This window comes from Trichechus manatus, unplaced genomic scaffold (assembly GCF_000243295.1).
Source record: "Trichechus manatus latirostris isolate Lorelei unplaced genomic scaffold, TriManLat1.0 scaffold00054, whole genome shotgun sequence".
Classification (NCBI taxonomy): domain Eukaryota; kingdom Metazoa; phylum Chordata; class Mammalia; order Sirenia; family Trichechidae; genus Trichechus; species Trichechus manatus.
The window spans coordinates 13,716,970-13,740,614 of NW_004443990.1; the positions used below are offsets into that span (position 1 = coordinate 13,716,970).

Sequence of the window (23,645 nt, forward strand, 5' to 3'; positions counted from 1 at the left end):
TGGTGGTGGTGGTGGTGGTGGTGGTGAAATCAAATCTCTGCTTGGGAAGTTAATCCAAATCCTGAAAGCAATGGCAGGCAGATTGTCTGGAATGTTAGGAATGTTCCAGGAGAGGAGGAGGAAGGGCCACCCAACCAATGAAAAAAAGACATCCTGGCCACCCTCCCCCACCCCCAACCGGCAGAGACTCGCCCACCCCTCTAGGGCCACACACCCGTCCTTGCTGGGAACTCACTCCAGGCCCCTCCACGCCTCGTTTTAGCAAAGCCCCCTGCCCTAACGAAAACTCAGCATGGAGGGCATGGAAGAACAGAGCCCATGGAGAACCTTTTTAAGTCTTTGGTCTGGTTTCTATTAAGTGTGGTGCCACCTAATTTCTTTCAGACCCAAAGCACATGGGGGCAATGTTGGGAACTGTAACCCGCATTCCCCTCCCTAGGACCCCTGAGGATAACTCATTCATTCCACAAACATTTACAGAAGGCCCAGCATGGGCTGGGCAAGGTAGCTAAGAGCACCCTGACTGGTTACTTCTTAGCTCTATAACTCAGCTTCCTCTTGTGAAAAACTGATAGAGTTTTTTAAAGGGCCTAAAGAGATTAGGGAGCCTCTGAGGGGTGCAAATGGTTAACGCGCTCAACTGCTAACTGAAAGGTTGGAGGCCATCCATCCAGATGCAACCTGATAGAAAGGGCTGGCAATCTGCTTCTGAAAAATTAGCCACTGAAAACCCTGTGGAGCACAGTTCTACTCTGACACACATTGAGTTGCCATGAGTTGGAATCAACTTGGTGCAACTGGTTTTTAAAGAGATAAGGCATGTGAAGGATGGTGCCCACCATACGGTAAGTGCTCAATAGCGTCCCAGGCCCCAGGAGCCTGCAAGTGTCCAGACAAAGCATAAAAAAAGGCAGGCAGGCAGGGCTGACAATGACCTGCTAAGCACCAGAGTGGTGGTAATAGTTATTAAAATATTAAAGACTTCTAGGATGGTGGAAAATAGCCAATATCACTGCCTAAAGTCCCATTCCCAATGCCCCACCTCTCCAGGATCTGGCAAGTAAAGGGTTATGGCCTGGCCGAGGGACCCTCTCCAGTACTCCAGCAGGCCAGCTTTCATTAGGGTTGAACAGCGCCTCAACCCTGTGGGTAATGGCTATCCTCTGAGTACTTTCTACGTGTGTGAAGCTCCTAAACCCCAACACTCAGAAAGGAAGAAACTCCGGAGATTTATTAACCCCATAGCTGATAAACCTGTTGACTGAAAGAATGAAACTGCCTGCCTCTGGCAATAAAGGCAGTGGTTACACCTGTGTAAATTATTTCCCTGGGTGCCAACACCCTGTGGTTTCTGGTGCTCTCTGCCTGCCCTGACCCGCAGAGCAGCTGTCCAGCCCTGGGGTAGCTCACCAGAAACATCAGCTACTACTGAGGATCCACCAAACACCACCAGGGCCAAGCAGGGTCATTCATTCTCCCGAAGCACAGGAGAGATTCCAGGAGAGAAGAAACAGCTAGATCATCGGTACAGACAGGTGAGGGTTAAGCAGGAAAAAGAGACTCAGGAGCTGAACCCCGGGGAGGGGAGAAGGTTGGGAGTTCTCCCTTGGCAGGAAGCTCGCTCATCCTTTTCACACTAAGAGTTCAGAAAAGCCTCAGAGACCTAGGCTGATGGCTCACAGACAAAAACGCTGTGCCAAAATACAGTACTGTTAAGCTTCAGGGCAAATTAAAATTCCTATTAAGAATTTATATTTAAGAATTAATACATGAATTCATATTAAGAATTCATACAACTACACATTGTGAACGGTGGGCTGGCCACGAGGGTGATGCTCTCCAATAAGTCAAAACACCCCACCTGTTATACCTTAAGCTATTAACTTCATTTTCCAATTTTATCTTTCCATAGTTCACTGAAAAACAATTCTGTGGAATATTGAACACTGAACTAGGTATTTGGTGATATTCAGCAATTATTATTAATGTTTTATTTAATCATATTGTGATTTTTAAAGTTCTTTTATTATAGAAACACATGCTGACATATTTACAGGTAAAATGACAAGTGTAGGATTTGGAGCAGGAGAAAAATGAAAACAGACTAGATATGTGTAAAAATGGCCTGGCGGAGGCGTCCAACATCCTCTAACTTCACAAGCGCAAGAGAGAATCAAGATCAACATCAACAGCCCAGACATACCTGCTCTCTCTAACCTTTTTACCAATCCTGACACCAGCCTTCCCTCCCATGGCACTCTCTACTCCTCCGGTGAGTTTGATAATCTGTTGCAACAGCCACACAGAACTGGACCCAGACAGTACTCACGATTATGGAGTTTATTTGGGAAGAAACAGGACTGACTGAGGATACAGTTGTTCCATCAGAATAGCCTCTTCTCAGCCATGCCCACAAGCTGGTCTCTCTCTGGACTCCTGGCCTAGCCTCCGCCCTGCTTGGCCAAGCATTACAAAGCTCTTTAGCTTCACTGATAAATGCTAAGAGCCACCCCACTCTGCCAGTAAGCCTCGGCCCGAAGGTGCTCAGCTCTCTCACTCCATGGGTCAGCAAGACTAGCTCCACCCCAGAAGTGCACAGAGGCACCCCATTCCACCAGCAAGCCTCCTGCCCAAAGGTGCTCAGCTTTCTCGCTCAGTGGGCTGGGTAGCCCACCACTCTGTCTCCTACCAGTCCCCTGGTTCTACTGCCTTTGCTGCCGCCATTTCTCTGCTGCTGCTTCTGTCTCTTGTCATCTCCAGTGTCACAGCTCTGTCTCCTGGGTGTAGGAGTTGCTCAGTGCAGGGACCACAGGTCCAAAGACCTGCTCCCAGCTCTTCCTTCTTGGTGGTAGTGAAGCCCCTCTCTTTCCACCTCTGGGATGACTCATTTGGATGGCAAAACTGACCAACCCCCTCCCCCCCAATTAGGGTTCTAAATACCTTATTTGCATGGCCCCACCCCCACAATAGTGCCATGCACCCTATCTGCATTATTCAGCAAGCTATCCAATCCCCTTGGTGAGCCACAAGCACCTTATCTGCATAGTTTCACCCAGTCATTTGGTGGGGGTTACAAGACCATGGTGAGAAAGGCCATATAAAAGCGATCCTTCATACCATAATATAAGTTATTAACTGTTAAAACTAGGTCATACATACATGGGGAATTTATTACATTATCGTCTCTACTTTTCTGTATGTTTACATTTTTTTCCATAATAAAAAGGTTAAAAAAAAAAAAGACAGGTTATTCTAGCTCATCTAGTTTTGAAATCATCACAAATTAATGAGTCTAAACTAACGTGTTTTCCTATTATTTTATTAGCACAAATCCAGGCTAGAGAGGAGCTTGCTGGGGGCAGGAAACGGGTGTGTGCCTGGGTTCAGTGAAGGGAGGAGCAGGCACGTAGGATACGACCCTTCCCAGAATGGGGCCTCTCCAAGGGCAGAGTGCACGCTGAGAACAGGGACTCCAGGCCTCAGGGAGGGAGGCTAACAGTGGGATTTTTCTAATCTGAACAAACCTGCTCCTTCCTCTTCTTCCACCCTCAAGCCTGGAGGGGAGGGTGCCATCTTCAATCATGCTGATAGCCTCACCCCTCCCTAGAGTTCAGAGTTCCTTTAAACCAGGTTGAGGCCAGCCAGTTGAAGGTGTGGAGGAGGTTGACAGCAGTAGGTTTTGGAACCTAGTCCAACTTGGGGCCCCAATCCCCAGAGGCCCCCATCATGAGTCAAACCTGGACTTTCATCTCCAGCAGAAAACTACGATTCAACTGGGATCTTCAGATTAGATCCTTCACCTCACCCACTCCCCGAGGCCATGCTTCTGACTGACTAGCTGGCACCCTGTGTGGTCTTGGGCAAGCCTTCCATTCTCTGGGCTTCTGTCTCTTAGATTTGGAAACAAGGAGTAAGATCAATCCAACTCTGGGAAAACTGCAGGGAGCCTGACCCTACTGGCCAGGCATTTACAGTGTCTTGTGTTTGCAGACAGGCTCAACCCCTGTCTATCTATGGTGTAATTGGTTAATGCACTCAACTGCTAGCTGAAAGGTTGATGATTCTACCCAGAGGTGTCTGGGAAGAATCTACTTGGTGATCTACTTCCAAAAAATCAGCCATTGGAAATCCTATGCAGCACAGTTCTACTGACACACATGGGGTCACCATGAGTTGGAGTCAACTTGAAGGCTGGTTTAATGGTCTAAATAAATAGTTCTTACTTTTTTTTTTTTTTTGGAGACTTTGTTTCCATTGGGAATATAATGAAAGGTAAGAACACCCTCCCCTAGAGGAAGTGCAAACATTTTGCACACAATTTCAAGATTTCAGGGGTTCGTGGAGACCTTGGAATCCACCAACCTAATTAAGACCCCGTTCTTTCTTCCTCCCACATATCTACACATTTAAACTTATCCCAGTGAGACCAAGTCTTCAGTCAAGTCTGAAGGCATCTTCTCAAAATGTTGGTAAGAAATTCGTGCATGGCATTTATAAAACAGCTGTGGCGGGGGGGGGGGGGGCCTATAGCTGGGATGCTAGAAAAGAATGTGCAACAAAGATGCTTCAACCCTGCATAAACACATCATTCTCAATCTAACAGTTACAAACTTCTAATCAGCCATCAAGAATCTGGCTACCAGGACTTTCCTCAAGGTTTCCAGGAATGAATCCAGCTGCTGGAGTCATCCATTCCAGATGTTTTCTTAGCACCTACTATATGCTGGGCCTAGCTGTCCATAGGTGGCTACTGAGCACTTGAAATGTGGCTAGTGCAACTGAATCCTTAATTTTATTTAATTTTAAGTATTTATATAATTTAAACTTTACAATCATAAGTTTTATGAACTCTAGATACAGATCAATTATTTCCAGTAAAAATTTAGCAACTGAATTGGGATGGGCTGTAAGTGTAAAATACACTCCAGTTTAAAAAAAAAAAAAAGCAAAACATCTCATTAATAACCATTTATATCAATTGCACATTGAAACTGTAAGCTTTTTGATATATTGGGTTAAATATGTATTTTAAATTAATTTCACCTGTTTCTTTTTGTCTTTTTAATGTGGCTACTAGAAAAAGTATGTGGCTTACACTGTATTTCTGCTAGACCATGCTGGGCAGAGATAAGTAAGACAGGCATGGCTCCTGTTATGGAGTTTACAGTCCAGCAGCCTACAAAGACTGCGTTTAGGATGGAAGAAGGGAATAGTGGTTAAAGAGGCACTGGAGGAAGGCTGGCCACTAGGACCCTTCAGAAGTGGGTGACTCTGCCGACCCCTCGGCAAGAGATCCTATGCGGAGCACTCTCCCAAAGCAGCCCTCTGCCAGTTGTTTCGCCCAGCTGGCAGTCTACAGAGCATAAAAGCCCTCAAGTGCCAAGCTCTGCCTTTTCCAGATTACCACTGGCCTAGGCCTTCCTCCCTACCCCGACTGCTTATCCGTAGAGGGTGGAGGGGTGGAGGGAAAAAAAAGTGTCCGGGAAAACTTAACAGGGCGGACCTGGCACACTTCAGGCATGGTAGTAGCTGAGAAAGGGGGCGGGGCTGGCAGGGGAGGAGGAGCTGGCCCAATGCCCAGGGCTCTGTGCCAGGCTGATCCAAGGCAGGGCAGCCAGACAGGCAGGCAGGCAGGCAGGCGGGCAGGCTGCGGGTAGACAGGAGTGGGGGCTGCAAAGAACTGACCCACTGAGGGGTATGGGACCAGGCATGGGGAGGCAGAGCAGATGCCACGACCAGGGATAATGCCAGAGTATGGGGGGACTGAGTGGCAGAGACAGCACTGGAATGCATCTGTGACCCCGTGCACGTGTTGTTTTAAATGCATATGGCATACAAGCACTACTGTCCCACGTGTCCCCTGACTCCTGCGCTAACACTGGAGACAAGCAAGAGCTCCTGTGAGCTGAACCCTTAGTCCTTCTTCCACTGGTTTCTTTGGAGGACTCTCATATCCATGTTTAATACCATGCTCCTAGCCTACCTGGAGTCAGGGAAGAAGACAGGGCATCACTTGACTTCTTACATAACCACACACGCACGCACATACACCCTAACCCATCACAGACAACGCCAGTGAAGGAAATCAAGATTCACACACTGAGGAGGGAAGGGAGGTGAGCCTCTCAAGTCTGAGAGGATCCGTAACAGTCAGCTTCATTTCATAGCTGGAGAAACTGAAGCTGAGAGAAGGAAAGAGACTTGCCGTCTTGGAAGCAGGACTAGAACTCAGCTCTCCTCCTCAGCTGGTTTATGTTCATTTCACCAAACTTCGCTGCTTTCTCTTTGAAAAGAAGTGCTAACACAGCGAGAGCTAGTATAGCACTGATGTCAGGAACCGGAAAAATGCCCATATTCTGTATGGCTAACTGCATGCCAACTGGCTTGGACTGAATGTGTCTCTAATTTGGGGCACAGGATTTAACTTGCAGAAGAGCTAACTACGCCATAATACGGCTGGATAGTTGTGAGATTTGGTAGCAGAGTAAAAAGGCTCTGATTGACCCTCGATAGTCACCAAAATTCTTTTGTTGCAAAATGTCATCTAGGTCTATTTGGTAGCAGAGTAAAAAGGCTCTGATTGACCCTCGATAGTCACCAAAATTCTTTTGTTGCAAAATGTCATCTAGGTCTAGGGGTGGGCAAGGAAGCAAAAGGTTAACGTTGACACCAAGTGGGAAGGTACTAACTGATGGTGGAGAGCAAGCAAACCTTGCTGACGAGTATTTTGTTCAATTCACTCATCTCAGAGAAGTAAAGAGGGCCCCACGCATTTTTCTTCTTGTCCATTTGAGCAGCACCGGAGGAAGCCAAAACAGAAGCTTTGGGATAACTGAGCTCTTTCCCAAACAAATTCCAAGTCTGTCCCAGGCCAACTGTGGTTCATCCCCGCTTCCCCTCTTCCCCCCAAGTTTCTTGTTCTCCAGCCTCAAGGGGTTCCCGGAGAGGGAGCTGGCCATGTGAAGCTGTACAGTGTGGAGTAGGAGGAAAGAGAATGTAAGGGGTGGGGAGGTGTGGAGAGGAAACCTAAAGTATGGGGACAAAGGGAAAAGAGACCCAAAGGTGACCCAATCCGAGCAGTGTAGCCAAGCCTCCCTGGTGGAGGCAGAGATGGTGTGGGGAAGGTTGTAACCACTGGGGACACTGCTCACCATCCTACTCAGGCTGGCAGTGGGATGCACTTCTAGAATCTTCCCTGAGGTGAGGGGGTGTTAATGTGCTCTGAACACAGGGAAAGGCAGGAGGGGCTAGAAAGATCATTTCCAAACCCAGCCTCACTGGAGATGTCAGCTTAGCTCTCACCCCCCAGTGGAGATGTCAACATCTCTCCCGAAAGCTTAAAAGCCAAAAGGTCTGGCCCCAAGGGTGGAGGCACCATGAGGGATGCCTCGGAAATGAAGAGGTTTTACCTCTCCTCATGAGAGAATGGCAAGCAAGCTTGGAGAGCCCAGCTCAAGACAAGGATTGTGAGATGAGATGATCAGAAAAGAAGGAAAAGGAAATGAGACCAGCCTCAAAAGAAATCAATCTTCCACAACGCACAGCTTAGACTGCAAAAAAGACCCTATGGGAGTCAGAGTGGTCCCCATGTGAGAATGAGAAAGTACCCCGGGATGTATTAGTCTCCTGAAAGGAGCGCTGGTGTGTCCCTCTAACAAGAGGTTAACAATCTCAAGGGACTTATTGTCTTCCCTTCCAGTTGCCAACAAAGACTTGTTGGTGGTCAGGAACTTCAGGAAGCTCGGTGTTCTTTTCTCCCTAGTGGGGTGATTCTTATTCAGAATAATTCTCCTCTGACAGGGGTGCCACCCTCAGCTCTGCCCAGGCTTAGGGCAGGAGCAAAATGCCTTCTTGGTAGAGGTCTTTCTCCCCAGCCCAGGGATTCTGTCGGGAAGGATTAACACTGGCTTCCAAGATGGCTCTCACTCATCCCTGGACAGGAGGAGGGGGCAAGGTCTCTAACAGCAGGGGACCTAGGGTCCTGGACATGGAGTTTCACTGTGGAGAAGCGTGGAAAGGGGCAGCAGTCAGGGCAACTCAGGAGGAGAGGTGCCTGGAAAGGGTGGCAGCAGCTGATGCTCGGGGGAGGGCTGGCAGCAGCTGGGGGGACAGGGAGGGAGTCCTCATGAACGGGCAATTGAGAAGGTCTGAGCAGCTGAGAGGCAGAGGCTGGCGTCTGCCCAGCCTGTGCCCCTTCCCCCAGCCCCTCACCTAATGCATGGAAAGCTGAGCACTGCCCTCCCACCCCAGCCACTGGGTGGGCTGAGTCTGCAGAGCACAAGGAGGATGTCCCCAGAGCCCTCCTGTGCTGCAAGGCTCGGCATAGTCTAGAATATTCTGCCGCCAAAGCTCCCTCGGTACCCTACTCACTCCAAGCCTGTTTTGCCCCGCCCAGTGGGCCCTCAGCTACCGGTGCAGGGCCCGGATGGGGAGGGGACAAGCGCCAGGGGATACAGGGTGGGGGTGGGGACCAGGACTTTGCCCTTTGTCTCTCTCTCCTGAGCCACCGGCCGAAACCCGACCCCATCAGCGAGCCCAGCAGCCAGCGAGGGGCAGGCTCCCCCTCCAGGGTCCTTTAGTAAATCCAGACCCGACCTCCCTGTGGTCAGGCCTGTGACTGAGGTGGTCCTGTGGGGGAGGGGGCTTCCCGCCAGCAAACAGGCCTGCAAGCATTTAAGTGGGAACGGGTTGGGCGTAGGGGGCCGGGAAGGGGCTGGAGTGGGCCCGAAGAAACTGGAGGGGAGAAAATGGCCCTGGAGGCTGCATTCCTTAGAGACCTCAGCTGGGCTGTGGCTGAAGGCAGCACTGGGCTGGGAGGCCTCCCACTGAGAGGGCAGGAACTGAGGCTTGGGAGTGGGGTGGGATGGGGAGTAGGGGGCACTGAACTAAGGAGACTTGCAGGCCCCGGAGAGAAAAGAACCCTCTTCCCAGGCAGGTCCCCACGGTGTTCTTGGAGGATCTAAGGAAAAGTTATAAAGAAACATCATATCCCACCCATGTAGAGTACGGCATTTGTCTGGAGGCGAGAATGACCTTTGTTTGCTCTTTTTGGGTGTAAGGTGAGAGACAAAAGAAGACTGGGGACACTGGGCCCTGTAGCCAGCCTTCTGGGAGTTGTCCCCAACTCCCCTCATCAATTAATGATAATATCTTATTAACAGCTCACATTTCATAGTATTTTAGAGTTTACAAAGTACTTTTTTTTACAGCCCCTATGAATCTCAAACCACAAGGTTGATTTGAACCTCAAAACAACCATAGGAGATTGATGATACTTTTATTTCCATTCTGCAAGTCAACACACAGGCTCAGAGAGTTTAAGTGACTAGCCCAAGATGACACTAGCCAGGGTCACTATGTCGTGCTACCTGTTCCTATGTGCCAGGAAAAGAAGCTGGCTAGGTTCTTGCTCATTAAAAACATGTATGAGCTAAGAATTATGATTCCGTATGCATGTAAAAAAAGGTCAACTCTTTATCTGCTGGAGGAGGGGGGATGGGAAGGGAGGCAGCTCAGTCCCTGCCCTTCTCCCCAACCTCCCATTTTCCCCTGAGTTGAACCTACACAAAAGTGGGGGTGGGGTGTCAGCCAAAAAGCTCCAGCCCTGGTGCCTACCCAGCAGTGCCAAAGGATGGAGAATCTTAGAACTCGAAACACTAATCCAGCTTATTTCATGGTGTTTTGAAGACAGAGAAGATTCAGATGAGTAAACAGCCTGGGAAAAGAGGTATTGGCTCCATATCCAGGGTTTACGCAAGAAAGGACAGGCTGAGGATTACACCTGAATTCTAACCCTGCTCAAGTCCTTCCCTACGTCATTCAGCTCCCTCTCCAACTCCACTACTTCATTCCAAGAGCAGAATTCCCATTTCCCATCTTAGCTGCCAAGGCAAGGCGAGAAGGTTTGGACCCATCCATCTCAATTGTTTTCAGCCCAGCAAGACTGCCTCAAGATCCCAATGCATCAGAGGGAAATACAACAGAAAGCAGGCATGAAACACTTGGAGTAGGAAGGAGGCTCAGATCAGCAGAAATTAATGTTGGGTATGTTTTTATCTACCAAGCTTATGCTCCCCCCAAAAAGCTCAGAAAAGATTCAACTTCTCTGAATGTTCAAGGATCACCTGTTTCCAGCTTCTAAGAGAGTTCAGCCTTGGAGGCAGAGACACTTGTATTTGGATTCCAGTTCTACTACTGTACTTATTGCAGGTATGATGGTGGTTAAGTTACCTTACCACTCGAAGCTTTAGTTTCTTCTTCTGTAAAATGAAGATAAAACCTGCAGGGTTCTTATGAGGATTCGATGAAGTAACAGTGCCTAACTCTGAGTAGATACTCAATTGTAAACACTGTAATTGAACAGGGCTGTCTCCTCTACCTATCTCCGGGCCTCATTTCTGTAACTTCTCCCACCGGAATGTTGCCCCTCTTTTCTAGATGAATTGTCTTCCCACAAGCCTCTCCCTGTTAGTCCACGATGTCCTCCTTAATCTACTCCTTTTTTTTCCTGCCTATCCTCCCAAACCCAGTTTAACTCAAAGCCTTCCTCATCTATTTTAGTTCCTGAGGGTTGTGGGTCTCCCATTTTAGTACCTAATCTCTTGGCTTCTTATGCTGTCCCACAGCTTCTCCTGGCTCTAAAATGAAAATGCTAGAGGGCAGGAACATTGTCTTATACCTCTCTTGTGTGGCTCCCTCTACTCCTGTCTCGCCTCCCCACCCTGAAAAGAAGACCCAATAATGTAAGATAAAAACCCAATAATTAATATTTAATACAGGGAGGGGTCAGGCAAAGAATATGTGGGATTTATACAGCATGAAGAGGCAACCACCATGTGGGAAAAAAACTAGCAGTGGTTTAAAAATGACAATAGTTAAGGGGCAAAGACCCCACCACCACCCCAGCTAAGGTTGCTGGTCATGGGATTTTTTGGAGAGGAGAACAAAGGAGCTTCAGTCTAGTCGAACACCATTCATCTTCCAGTTAGAAGTCTAAAGGAAATGATTCATTCAAGATGGACAGGTATAAGAAAATGAAACGAAGATTAACTCACAGAGGTACATGAGGTTTATGAAGATCATCTTATTCCATGCCCTGCCAATCCCAGCTCATCTGGACAGGTATGTTTCTACCCTATTCCAAAACACCAGCAGTGGCAGCATCTCTGAATGGTGATAAACCTCTGGAGGAAGACCCTGTAGATAACTTTAATCAGCTAGGTTTTCCCTGACTCTTTTACATTAAATTTAAAGTTGCTGGAGTAGACATTGAACAAGATAAGTGAAGAAAATATTCTTCTGAACTCTGCTACCTCCCCAGCCAACATCTTGTTGTGTCTAGTCCTTGCTTACCCGGAATACACTGACTGTAGCCACCAACAGCCGCATCTCTCTCTGTGAAGGATCATCTTTGCCCTTTAATTTAGGGTTGCATCTTCAAATCCTGCCAAAGCAACTGGTCTCTATTACAGTTGGACTTTTCTGCCCAACCAACTTAGAGACCTCGGGGAGGAAGTAGAATCTGTATTTCTAACATCCTCAACAAGTTTATTCCACCCAACAGCCCCCACTTCAGTTCCTGTCTCCCCTCATTTTTCTCCTCCTAGGAGTCCCAAATGGAAAGTTGACAAGCCCCAAGCAATCCCAAATGCCACTCCAGAAAGAGACAACACACATCATTCTGCATAAACTAATTGCAAAACCCTTTATGGAAACTGATTAAAGTCACAAGCCTGTTAAATGGCTAAAAACCACATCAGGATTGGAAGCCCTTCCCCTCCTCACGCCAGTAAGAGAAGGTTCAATCCTCATTCCCTGGTCTGAGATCTCGAAAGAGGCTGTGCGGTATGCGTGTGCGTCACCTCACATGCACACGTAGTGTGCCGTGTACCCTTTGAGCAGGGAGGGCTGAAGATGGGAAGTAGGCATGAAGGTGGGTTCTGAGCACATCTGTGGGGACCACTTCCAGGCCAGGGGACCAGGGAGAAGATGGGAGGTCAGTTAGGCTTTGCCACCCACAAGGTCACAGGAAGGAGACCAATGAAGGCAATCACTTCCTGGACATCCAGGAACTCCCAAAATCCTGAATGCTTGCTTTGTTAGCTCACCAAGAACAGAATATTAAGACAAAGATGTCCGTCTCCCACCAGTTGGGGGAAGTTACTCTCATTTCTCCTTTTCTCAGACCCCCAAGAGGATTCACATCATCCCCTTCATCCTGGATTCCTACAATACTTCCCTCATCTGCAGAATTAGGGTAATTCCCCTCTGACCAATGTCTCTGCCCTATATGCACCTTTGACAATAGCCCTAAAGTGTGAAATTTCACCTAGGAGCCTGGCGTGGGTTCAGGATATTAACAACAGAATAAATGACCCATTTCCTTTAATGAACAGTCAGTAGCATTCTCCACCATCCTTGCCCCACCTCTCCAAACCTTTTATCTAAGAGGATGGGAAGAGATGTGGTGGTGGGGTCCATAATCTGGGGACTCTCGGGTTTTCCCCTAATGAACTTCATCTCCCTCTCCCCAAAATTAGCTTTCCCTTTTAGCACCCAGGCAGTTATCAAAGCATCCTATACACAGACACCTTCAACTTGCCTATCCATATAAAATGCATGGCAAAACCACATAAATATATTGAAACACATTAACCCACTACTTAGATATATGCCCCAAACTGCCACACACAGTGGCACAGGCAAAACCTCTCATGGACACATTTTGCAAACATCTACACACTTGATCGGTTCTGATTCTCGTGGAGCTAACTCACCACAGCTGGGGCAGGGTGGGGTAGGACAGAGAACTGCAAAGCTTAAACGAAGGACAAAGAATGACCAGGGCAGGAAGCAGAAAGGTCAATATCTAAAACAAAATAATAACAACAATAATAGCTAATGTGTACAATATTAGTGCAATATTACAGTTACAAAAATTGGGGCTTAAGGAGGTTAAGTAACTTTTTCAGGATCTGCCAGTTATTACCTGACCCCAAAGCTCATGCTTTTAAACAATTAACTCTCTTGAGAGGGAGACCTTTCTTCCAGACCCCTGTAGAGGGTGAGTGAGGAAACTAGGGTGCATCATATGATTATGACCAAATAGAGCTTCCTCCCTCCTTGAGATTCAAGAATTTTGAATTATTCCTCCTTCCCCCCCACCCCCCACATTCCTCTTGCCAAGAACTCAGGCCCTACAAATAACTTCTACACATAAGAATGGTTTTTTTTAAATTCCTGAATTCTGATCAAACTCCCCTTAAAAAGTCTAAGTACAGTCATGTTTCGATTAACGTCTACAATACATTCTGTGAAATAGGATGTTCTGTGATTTGGACGTTGTGCAAACACCATATTACATACTACTGCTACCCACACTGTTCAACTCTGTTATATAGCAACACTGTCATATGGTAAACTTTTTATTTTTAAGCAGGGAAAGTTAACATTAAAATAACGATAGAAAGTACAGTACATACATAAGCCAGTAACGTAAGCATTTATTATGACAATCAAGACATATGTATTATAGGTTATATACGTACTATACCATTATATGCCTGGCAGTGCAATGGCTTTGTATACAAGAGACACGAGATACATGTGTTGTGTGCGGGAAGCTGTTGCATTCCTTCACTATGTCCCATTACGTCTGTTATGTCCCGTTCTCCAATCAGGATTTCTGAACTCTATTATAACCTTACGGGACCACAGATGTATATGTGGTCAGATGTTGCCAGAACTGACATTATGTGGTACATGGATACATAATCGATCAACTAAACTATCCAATCAAATTTTACTCAGACTTAACATTTTCAGTTTCAAGAGGCCAAAACATCTGGATGAATGACTAATTTTTTAACTGAAATTAACTCATAATGGAAAAAAAATCAAAATGCTCTTTAATCCTCTTTTCCTAAGGAAATATAGAGAAGACTGACTAGAATTCACACAAGAGACACAGTAGAGAGGGAAAGAGAATGTAGAGGAGAGATCTTCCACCTCTCCTGCCTCTTCTCTAAGAGCAATTTGCTCCACAACCCTCCCCCCTAAACTACGGGCAAAACTCCCACCCATCTGGTATCTGACACATTCCCTCTATGCCTTCCATCCACCAAAATGCCACTTGTCTAATAATCAAACTCGTCCTGAGGGGTTTTGAAAATATCTGCATAGTCCAGTCATTTTTTTTTTTTTTTTTTAATCATTCAGTTCTTTGCTCTGTATGTCATTCAAAAGCAGTCTACTGATGGCCGGCCATGTTCAGCGCTCCCTGCTACATTGAGAGTCTGGATTTCTGCAACAAGACTGCATCTCTGATTGTGTTTGTTCTGTATGCAGTTAAATTTCAGTGTATTGCAATCAGGTTTTCTCCAATTATTAAAATTATTAAGTCCAGATCTACTTTTCTCCCGTGATTTACCTATAACCAGCACACGTTTTATTTCAGCAGTCAGAGTGCAAGGTGAAAGCTTGTTCCAGCCTGTTGTTCCTTGACTCCTCAACTATTTATTGCAAACCTACTGTACTGCAAAGGTAGGAAGCAACTCTTCCAAGCTGGCTCTGCAATAAATGTCACTACTAGGATGACCCCTTCCAAATCTCTTTGAATAAAATCTGGGGGCTATCCATGTTCTCCTACTGGAATGGAGTTACCAAACAAACTAAGAACTGAACATCTCCCCCCTGGTGATGCTTCGTTGTGGTGGTGTGTTATTATCACTGGAGCTTCTCTGTATAGCCGAACTTTTATCAAAAACCAAAAGAGTATGTACTTTCCTGGGTGCCTATTTTTTTAGGAGAGCCCTTTTTTGTTTTTATTTTGTCAGGCGTTTAAGAGGGTGTGGGGGAGGGGAGGAAATGAGGAGATGTGCTCAGCAAACGTGGAATGGCACAAAAATTTTGGGCTAACATGAGGTCAAACATTAGCTACGACCCTGAGAAAGACCCTCAAGCCTCACCAGTGGCCAACTGGAAGACCCACTGTTTGCCTTTTGCAATGTAAATAAAATCGATCCATAGAACCTCTGATTACTATTATTCTTTTTACTATTGTTTCAGTCAGCCTTTGGGACATGGGGACAGAAAGTCCATTTTCTAAAAATTATAGATTATCTGACACTGTTAGCTCTTCAAAGTTCTCTTTCCCACAGCCAAGGGGCCCCAGCTACCGGGAGAGGGCAACAGCCGGCTTATTACTCACCCCTCCATTTTCTCTCCACCTCTCTCATCCTCTTATTTTCCCCTTGCCCACTCTTGTCCTCTCTCCTCGGGCTCTTTTCACTTCACATTTACCAACTGGTCTTTTGCCTTTGCCTTAGAAGAGAAATCTCTTAAGACAGCCCAGACGCTGAAAAGGTCTGAACTCCGCAGTGGGCTGCAGCCGGGAGAACCCTCCACGTGGGGAAGGCCGGGGAAGCCAGGTTTGGGATCTGGAGGCTAAGCACTAAGGCGAGCCTGTTTACTGGTGCGCCGCAGCCTGAGTTCTTGGACCCTCGGAAGGGAGGTCCTTGGACACCCAGGCATGTAAGTGTTCTCTGTCGGAGACTTGTTAAAAAAGAAGGCAGGCGGACCCACCGCAGAGCCGGCTGCGATAGCGAGGCTGGGGCCCGGGCCGGCAGGGAAGGGTTAGGGCAGCAGGGCGGCCGCGAGCTCTCCAGGAAGCGCCTCCAGCGCTGCCGCGACGTTTTTTTTTTTTGAAAAGGGGAAGAGAAGGCAGGCAAGTCAAAAAGCAAAAATAGCCTTGCCCTTCTCTGAATCTACCACCTCTTCTAAACCTGGTGTCTCCGACCCCCTTCCTCCTCCCTTGGGTAGCTGCAAATCTCCAGCCGCTCCTCTTTAAAAGGGAAGCGGGAAATCAACCCCCCACTCCCATCTCTCTCTCTCGCTCTCTTTTTTTTTCCCCGTCTGGAATTTCCAACCCAGGACTAACTTGTCTGATTTCTCAAGTCTCCCCTGCTGCTTTTTTCCTCCCCTTTTCTCTCCCTAACACTCCCATTTCAAAATCTAAGCAGCACTTTCTGGAAGACATTAGCCACATTTAAAAAATCTTTTAAGAGGATGGGGAGCGAACAAGAATTTAAATTCTAACAGCTGGGAAAATGTTCTTCAAACCCCTTTGGTTCATTTATTCCAAAGACACCATCACCACCACTACTACCCCCCCACCCCACACCTAACAAAAAAACAGCAGAGGTGTAACAAATAAATATCTTTTCAAAACAAAGTTTCTGAACTTCAAAAAACAGTACTTGCTGCTCTCCCTCTTTCCACTCAATTAAACCAGATCTGAAATGCCTTAAAAAAAAAAAAAAGTTTTAAAATTGTATACTCACTAGCCTATCTCAATGGTATCTCTGTCAACTGTTACACATTAAAGTATAAGATAAACTCTTCAAAAAATAAACCTTAAAAGTACCCCCACACAAAAATACTCAAATGATATACATTAAGGTAATTTAAAAGATTAGAAGCTCAGAACCTTTGAATCAAGATTCTTCCAATTGCTAATGTCATGTATTCCATCTCTAAAACGTAATTATAAGAAAGAATGTTTTGCTCTTTTTCTACCAAAAGCTATGACATTAAAACTTCATTTTTGGAACAGTTAACTATACTTTGAATAAATTAGTGACGGGAAATACAATTTTTCATTTTCTTTACTGAAAAGTTCTCCATCTGGGAAACCATTAGAGTAAAATTTCATCTGTCTACTTTGAGCCAAAGAATAAGGGGATCTGGAAACCTACAACTCTTCCAAGGGGAATTTCATCTTGAAATACAGACCACCAAATGATCATCTGTTGAGGATTTCTCTGGCAGTGAAGTAAGAAAACTTTTAATTTGTGAATTCAATTTTATGTGGAAACTAAAAACAGGGAGAGAAAACCCAGACTTTTACCTTTCCCCCAAATAGTGCAGAAAAATTTAAGATTCACCCGCTGAAAAAACTTATTTGAAGCCAAATATTACTAAGAAAGCCTTTTTACTAAAAATGACATAAACTGTTTGTACTTTAAACTTACTTATTAAATACCAGTCAGATGTATGTTTCACCTTCTTTTTGAATTGGATACTAATCCAGAACTACAAGCTCTAAAGTAAAAGGGGCTGAAAATGCCCCTGACTCTAGTGCTTTTCCCTGTTTTTAAATTCCCCTACATTCACTTTCAACCCCTAACTATAGTTTTTTTTCTTTAAAGGCAAATCCATTTCTCAAGGCATTTTTTAGCTTGTTTTGAAAACATTTAGTGAACAAACTAGTTCTTCTATGCTTCCACAAATCATTTTTTAAAATAAAATTTAAGAATAATATGTTTTGCCAAAACAAGACATCTCTGTAAGATTTTTAAAGCTGCAAACTTCAGCAAAAGATAAACTCTAAAACAGCAATCAAGTTTGAACAATTACTCTTTTGAGAGTTCTGACTTACGTGAATGGTTATGAGGTTAATTTTAGGGTGTTTTTAAAACATATATATATACATATAGTTGGAAATTTGGGGGGAGAGGATGTTAATCCATCTCATTTTAAGTCAACTTAGAGAAAAGAACAACCATCTCTTAACCTACCTAAACAAAGCACCAAACTTAGAGCTCTGAGACACATTTCACTTAGAGAGATGCAATGCATCTCTCTCTTTTTTCTTAATTAACAGCAACACCTTTCATTTTGGTGATGCCAGTTGACAGTAAGGATGCTATCTTTAGGTCACATTCCTCTAGAAAAAGGCAGTGACAAATGTAACAAAAGTTAAATTCCCTTAAAAAGCAAGTCATTTCCCAAAGTAAACAAGTCTCATTAAGATCCTACACCTTTACCTTAGCTAATCTTAAGCTTCTCAAAATAAAACACATATACAAAGCTTTCCCATGACTGTTTTTAAAATACTTTTGGTTTTTCTTCTGTGTCCCAATATCTGGCAGTAAATGTATACGATTTCTCAATAAAAAGCCCAGATCATTAACCAAAATTCCAACACCAACTAAAAGAGTGTTTAGGGAAGGGATCTCAGAGAAGTTTAATTTCACCCATTAAAAAATTTTCAAATTAATTGTTGTTTTCAGATTACACGTACAGTGTTTCGTCTCTTGAGTTCAAAAAAGAAAGTACAAATTATATTTATCAGATACAAAGTTAGGATTAAAGATATTAATACTTTAAAATCAATGTTGCACAGAAGCAACTGCTGTAATAATGTATCTTTTGTTTAATGTATCTTTTGTTTGATTCCTCCTATTTAAAAAAAAACAGGAGCTTTTAGATAGTTGGGGTTTTTATGAAGCTCTTAGGAATATTTTAAATCATAATTCATTTGAAACTGAGTGCATCGACAAGAGTTGTCGTCTACTTTAAACAGTGAGTTTATTCCTTTAAGAAAATCACAAAGTATATATGCATACTGGTTCATTTTGCTTAGAATATATTAGTCATAGTTAATTAATTAAAGTAGTTCCTGTTTTATACATCCATGAGGCTGAAAAAGCCGGTAAGAAACTGAAGAAATACTTTTCAGACACAGACTGAAAACACACCACACCACATGCTTCCTCAAAGAACACAAATGATAGAGCAAACTGACTTAATGAAAACAAACTCTTTCTCTTTTTAAATCCCAGGACTTCAAAAATTGATTCATTCTAGAAAAATGAAGTGCCTTCTCACCACCACCCCAAAAAAGAAAAGAAAATACAACACAGCTAACTCAATGTTTGGGCTCAAAAATTATTCCAGGAAGGGAGGAACACACAAAAGATCTAATTTAATATGGGTGTGGAGGGAGATTTTTTTACCCAGTCTTCTCACAACCCCCCACCCCATTCCAACTCAAAAAAGAGCCCTCAGTAATGCATTTTGGAGGGAACAAGCAGCAGCCTAGAAATGGCTTGAAAGCAAGCAGATGGCTTAGGGAACAAGATCCATAAATACACTGTACCATGAAAATTAAAATATAAATGTTTTGAGTTCCATTTCATCACATTTTGGTATTTCTCTTGCTTTTTTTTTTTTTTTTTACTTCATTCCCTTTAAAATGTAAACCACTCTCACGAGCAAAAGAAAAAAATTTCCACATATATCAGAATTCCAGTTCTTCTGGATATTTCTCATCAACACTTTTCTAACACTCAGCTTTCAAATACTCACAATTCAAATACCCACAATCTTCTCAATAAATCTACTGGTGTCAGTATATGCATGTATTTCTCTTATTCCCCTCTCCAGGAAATGTTTCAAGAAATAAATAAGACTTCTTTTCTTCCTTCCAATTTTATTGCCTCTTTACTACTAACTCTAATTGCCTTTCCAATAACGGAGTATTTCAGGCACTTGAGGCTAAATCACAACCTCTATAAACACAGTAATAAGCCATATTGATCATCTATTGATACAATAGTCCCAAGTTCCTTAAGTATATCAAGCCAAACCACTGAACAGATTTTTGGCTCAAGTTAAACTTTCTAGCTCCTCTTAAGCCCCTAAAAAGCACAGCCAGTCACCCCCACCTCTCCACTCAGAAGAAATGAGGAGAGGGAGGAGGGAGAGGATCAAAGATTTACTGGGGGCAGCTTCCAACTAGCAACATGGGACAAAACTCCCTGCACTGTCATCATGTTTAAAAGTCTGATTTGATAAAGTAGAAAGGCTCTATCTGCCCTTATACTTGCAGCCTCAGTTCAATGAAAGATGTGGAATCCAACATGAATCAGATTTGTGAAACATGATGAAGGTACCCCACTTTGCTGATGAGAAGATAGCAGGTACTACAACACACACACACACACACACACACACACACACACACACACACACACTCTCTCTCTCTCTCTCTCTCTCTCTCTCTCTCATCCAGGGAGTTCTAGGCCCTCCAAAGAGCCCCAGCTCACAGCCTGAACACAAAGCTCTAGCCCCAGATGGTCCCCTTGTAACAATGGACTGAAGGAAGGTGGTGGGGGCTCAAAAAGGACAGTACAGCCAAAGCATATTCTTTGGAAAATCCAGTGGGGGCAGAGGGGTGGTGAGTGACTAGGGGTAGGGGTCTGTAGGAAAAAAAAAAAAAGCCTTGCCTATTGCAGAAATATAAATAAAGCACAAGCCTAAGGAGAGTCTTTGGGGGGCAGGAAGCTCATTCTACTTCCCCCAAGGAGTATAAGGGGGACTCCCCCACAAATCACTTAAGAATTGTGAGGAGGAAAGGGGGAAGGGTGAGAAAAGGGGAGAAAATGAGGCCTGCTAGGAAGCTGCAAAAATTGACTTGAGTCTGCACTCTTCAAACAATTTTATGCTTCCCCACAAAAAGTGGCCCCACACCTTGAGCAAACTCCACAAGTTTCTTCTCTTTTGATTTTTGTATTTTTTTGGTCCCTTTGATTCTCCAAGCAACATCTTTTAGCTCACCCCAGCCCCAACTTATTTTTTTACAAACTGTAAACCACCCATTCTACAAAATCTTGGTCAATCTTCCCTCCCTGCCCCCAACATCCGGAGTCAGGGGTGGGAAGGCCAGTAATGAGTTTCTTCCACTGGAGACGCTAGGGACCCCCAAACACCACTTCTCAGCCCCCCACGTTCCCCTTTCCCCAGAGAGGAGCTCTTCCCTACCTTTGTTTTTTGGGGACAGAGTGCTCAATCTCTAGGCGTTTTCCTTGCAGTTCCACTTTTCCTTTAAAAAAAAAAAAAAGACATTGATATGAAAGCTTGAACAGAAGGGGGGGTGGGAAGAGGAAGGAAAAGACACTAGGATTATTCAGGAGTTACTGGGATTTGAGATCTTCCTAGGAATCCAGGCGGTGGGTTCCGCAGCCAGATGGTTAAGGTCTGGTTAAGGTCTCTTGGGAATGTGAAATCTATAAATTCGTTATTGTTTTCTTAATTTGTGTTTTGTTTGTTTTCTCACTGAGGCTAGCTGAGTTGTGTGGATCGCTCTGGGACCCGATTTGAGAAGGTGCGAGGGTGTTTGTGTGGACGCACTGACTATACAACTCCCAGATGTAAGGAGAAGGAGTCAGGAGAGAAGGGTCTCCTCGTTTATCGTAAAGTGCGTGCGTGGAGGGTGCAGAATGAAACTTTGCTTTTCTGTTGAGGCAAGGAGAAGGGCTTCGGGCGGCGGGGCGGTCACCTGTCGGGGCTCGTCTGAAAGGAGACGACCCGGGGGAGCAGAGCGGGGCCCCGCGGGGAGGGTCCCTGGCGGCGGTGGCGCGCGCCTCTCGGCCCAGCCTCGGCGTCTCGGGAAGCAGCATGGCGACCCGGCGCCGCCGCCGCCGCCGCGCCACCCTGCTCACGCCCCACTTTCAAATCAAAATGGCTCAAGCCCCAGGCCCTGGGCGGGAGGCGGGACCCCCTTTCTTCCAAGCCCTGTCTGAAGGCTGCAGTCCCCACGGAAACCGGGGAGACCGAAGACGGTGGGGGGGATCCCTTCGCCGGCTGGAAAGGCCTAGGACGTTGGAGAAGTGGGGGTGTGCAAAGTGGGGGATCGTCCAGCGGCGGATAAGGAGGGCTGGGCGTGGAAATAATGCCCAGACGAGGGTCCTCAGTGCCTTTAAACCAGCCCCCCACTACTGCCAAAGGGGGGCTCCCGCCCCGTTGGTGGGGGGGGCAATCTCTTTCCTAGACCCCCAGCTTATGTCGGACTGGGAGGACTGGGCCAGGAAATCCCAAAATGTCTTGTGGGGGAGGTGAGGGCGTCGAAGGAGGTAGGTCAGGGGTCGGTACCGAGCCTGAACCCCGCAGGCCGGAGGAAGAGAGGAGTTGGCGGGCAAGGAAAGAGAAAGCAAAGGTCTCATCGCTGGGGGGTGTCGTTGGTGGCTTTTCTCTGAGCGATGGGCGCGCTCTTACCAGAGAAAGTTTCTATGGCCTTCATGGCCCAGTGCTCGTCGGGGCAGTCCACGAAGGCGTAGCCGGATTTAACCAAGAACTGGCCGCTGTAGGAGATCTTGTGTTCCGCAAACACTTTCTCCAAGTCCGCGGGGGTCACGCTCTCGTTGAGGTTGCCGATGTACAGCTTGTTCATGGTGGCGGTCTCGGGGCAGGACGCGGTCCCCGGCGAGGCCGAACCGAGCGGGGCGGGTGCGGGCGGCGATCCTCCTAGGCCGAGGAGAGGGGAGGCGGCGGCAGGAGCGCAAACTTTTTTTCTACCCAGCCCAGGAGTTGTCCGGAGCCCCGGGCGGGAGGGCGGCCTGCAGGCGGGCGGGTTGCGGGGAGTTCCGAGAGGGCAGGGGAGGAGTGCCCGCGGCGCGCTGGGAGGCGGAGGACGCAGCAGCCGCTCCTTCCCTTCGGTCCGAAACCCCTCCGAGCGGGCTGGTGTGTCACGTTTCTCCGCGGCCGCCCTGGCGCCGCCTCTAAATAAAATCGACTAGAAAAAAATGGAGCGGAAAAAAAAAAAAAGGGGCGAAGCCACGTGGTGAAAGCCCCCACCCACCCTGCAGGGGAAGACCCCCGACGCCACAGGGCCCCTAGGCCCTCCAGACCAGCCGAGCTCTACCAATCCCCGCCCGGGGGGACCCTCGGCCCACCCCCGGAGCAAACTGGGGCGGCGAGGGCTGCAACCCCGAAGCTCTACTTGCCCCCTCCCCCTTTGCAAAGACCTGGCCCCTGGGGAGGCGCCCCACCCCCACCTTCCCCTCCCCCGACCTGAGCTGGGGGAGGGTGGTCCGGCCCAGAATCTCTCTGTTGTTGAGGCTAAAATGTAGGCTTGTATTTTATTCGTGGGGGAGGCGGTGTTACCCACCCCATCCCGGTTAACTGCTCGCGACCGACGGGCGGGGAAATGTTGGAGAGAGACAAAGAGAAGCCGAGGACTCTGGGGTCTTCAGGAGGGGGTCGCAAGAACCGGCGATTTAAAAAGAAAGGCGCCTTTTCCCTAGCTTTCAAGTGGGGGTCTCCGTCTTCTCTGCCCCACCCCACGACTCCTCCGCCTCGGGGCATCAGGGATTAGTGGGCCCTGCGAGCGCGGGGTCAGTAAGTGGGAAAACCAGGGGTCTTGGTTGGGATCGAGGGACCCGAAGAAAATCATGTTTCGGGACTTCCACGGGAGAAAGGGTAGCTTGCACCAGGGATGCGACTGTTGAATGAGAACGTTTCGGGGCTCCTGGAGGAGCGCGGGGTTCCGGCCCAAAATGACCCTTGGAGGAGGATGGAGCGAAGGCAGAGGGGTGGTATCTCGGCCAAACCCCGGCCCACCGAATGGGGAGGAGGGAAGGAGGGACCGGGTGAAGATCGGAATGGTCCGCGGGGGCAGACAGGTGTAGTCCCCTCTGCTGGCTTCCCCGGGGACCCAAACAGAAGCGCTCCAGGCGCTGAGCTAGGGGCTGGGAACTTTGTTTGGGGCGCAAGATTCGGATCCCGGCGGGAAGGCGGGAGAGGGGCCGGGCGCGAGGCCCCGCCCACGTCCCCAGGTCAGGCCCGCGGGGGGAGGGGGCGATTTCCGCTCGGCGCCAGGGGAAGAAGGGGCGGGGGCTGCGACGGGGAACGCGGCCCCTCCCTCGCCGTTCCTGGGGAGGGGGAAGCGGATCCGCCCAAGTCCCTTCCCTCTGCTTTGACCAACTCGTTCCGGATCCTCCGGCCCTGGGAGCCCGAGGGACCGACCAGACTGGGCAAGGGGCGACACGTGGGCGGTCGCACCCCGTGTCGGCGGTGGGGGAGGG

At 47.1% G+C, this 23,645-nt stretch overlaps 1 protein-coding gene across 3 annotated transcripts in view; it reads right to left on the bottom strand.

Moving 5' to 3' along the window:
- The window catches only part of IGF2BP1 (insulin like growth factor 2 mRNA binding protein 1), a 44,520-nt gene extending 22,209 nt beyond the window's left edge, over window positions 1-22,311 (bottom strand). For 2 of the 3 annotated variants that reach the window (XM_004377967.1, XM_023732636.1), the window contains exons 1-2: window positions 21,838-22,012; window positions 20,605-20,665 (exon numbers count right to left, since the gene is read on the bottom strand). In XM_004377967.1, the coding sequence (XP_004378024.1) occupies window positions 20,605-20,665; window positions 21,838-22,012 (236 nt within the window). Of the gene's footprint in view, window positions 1-20,604; window positions 20,666-21,837 lie in introns of all 3 variants that reach the window. The other variant, XM_004377966.1, reaches the window with a different exon arrangement.
- Between the last annotated feature and the right edge of the window lie 1,334 nt (window positions 22,312-23,645).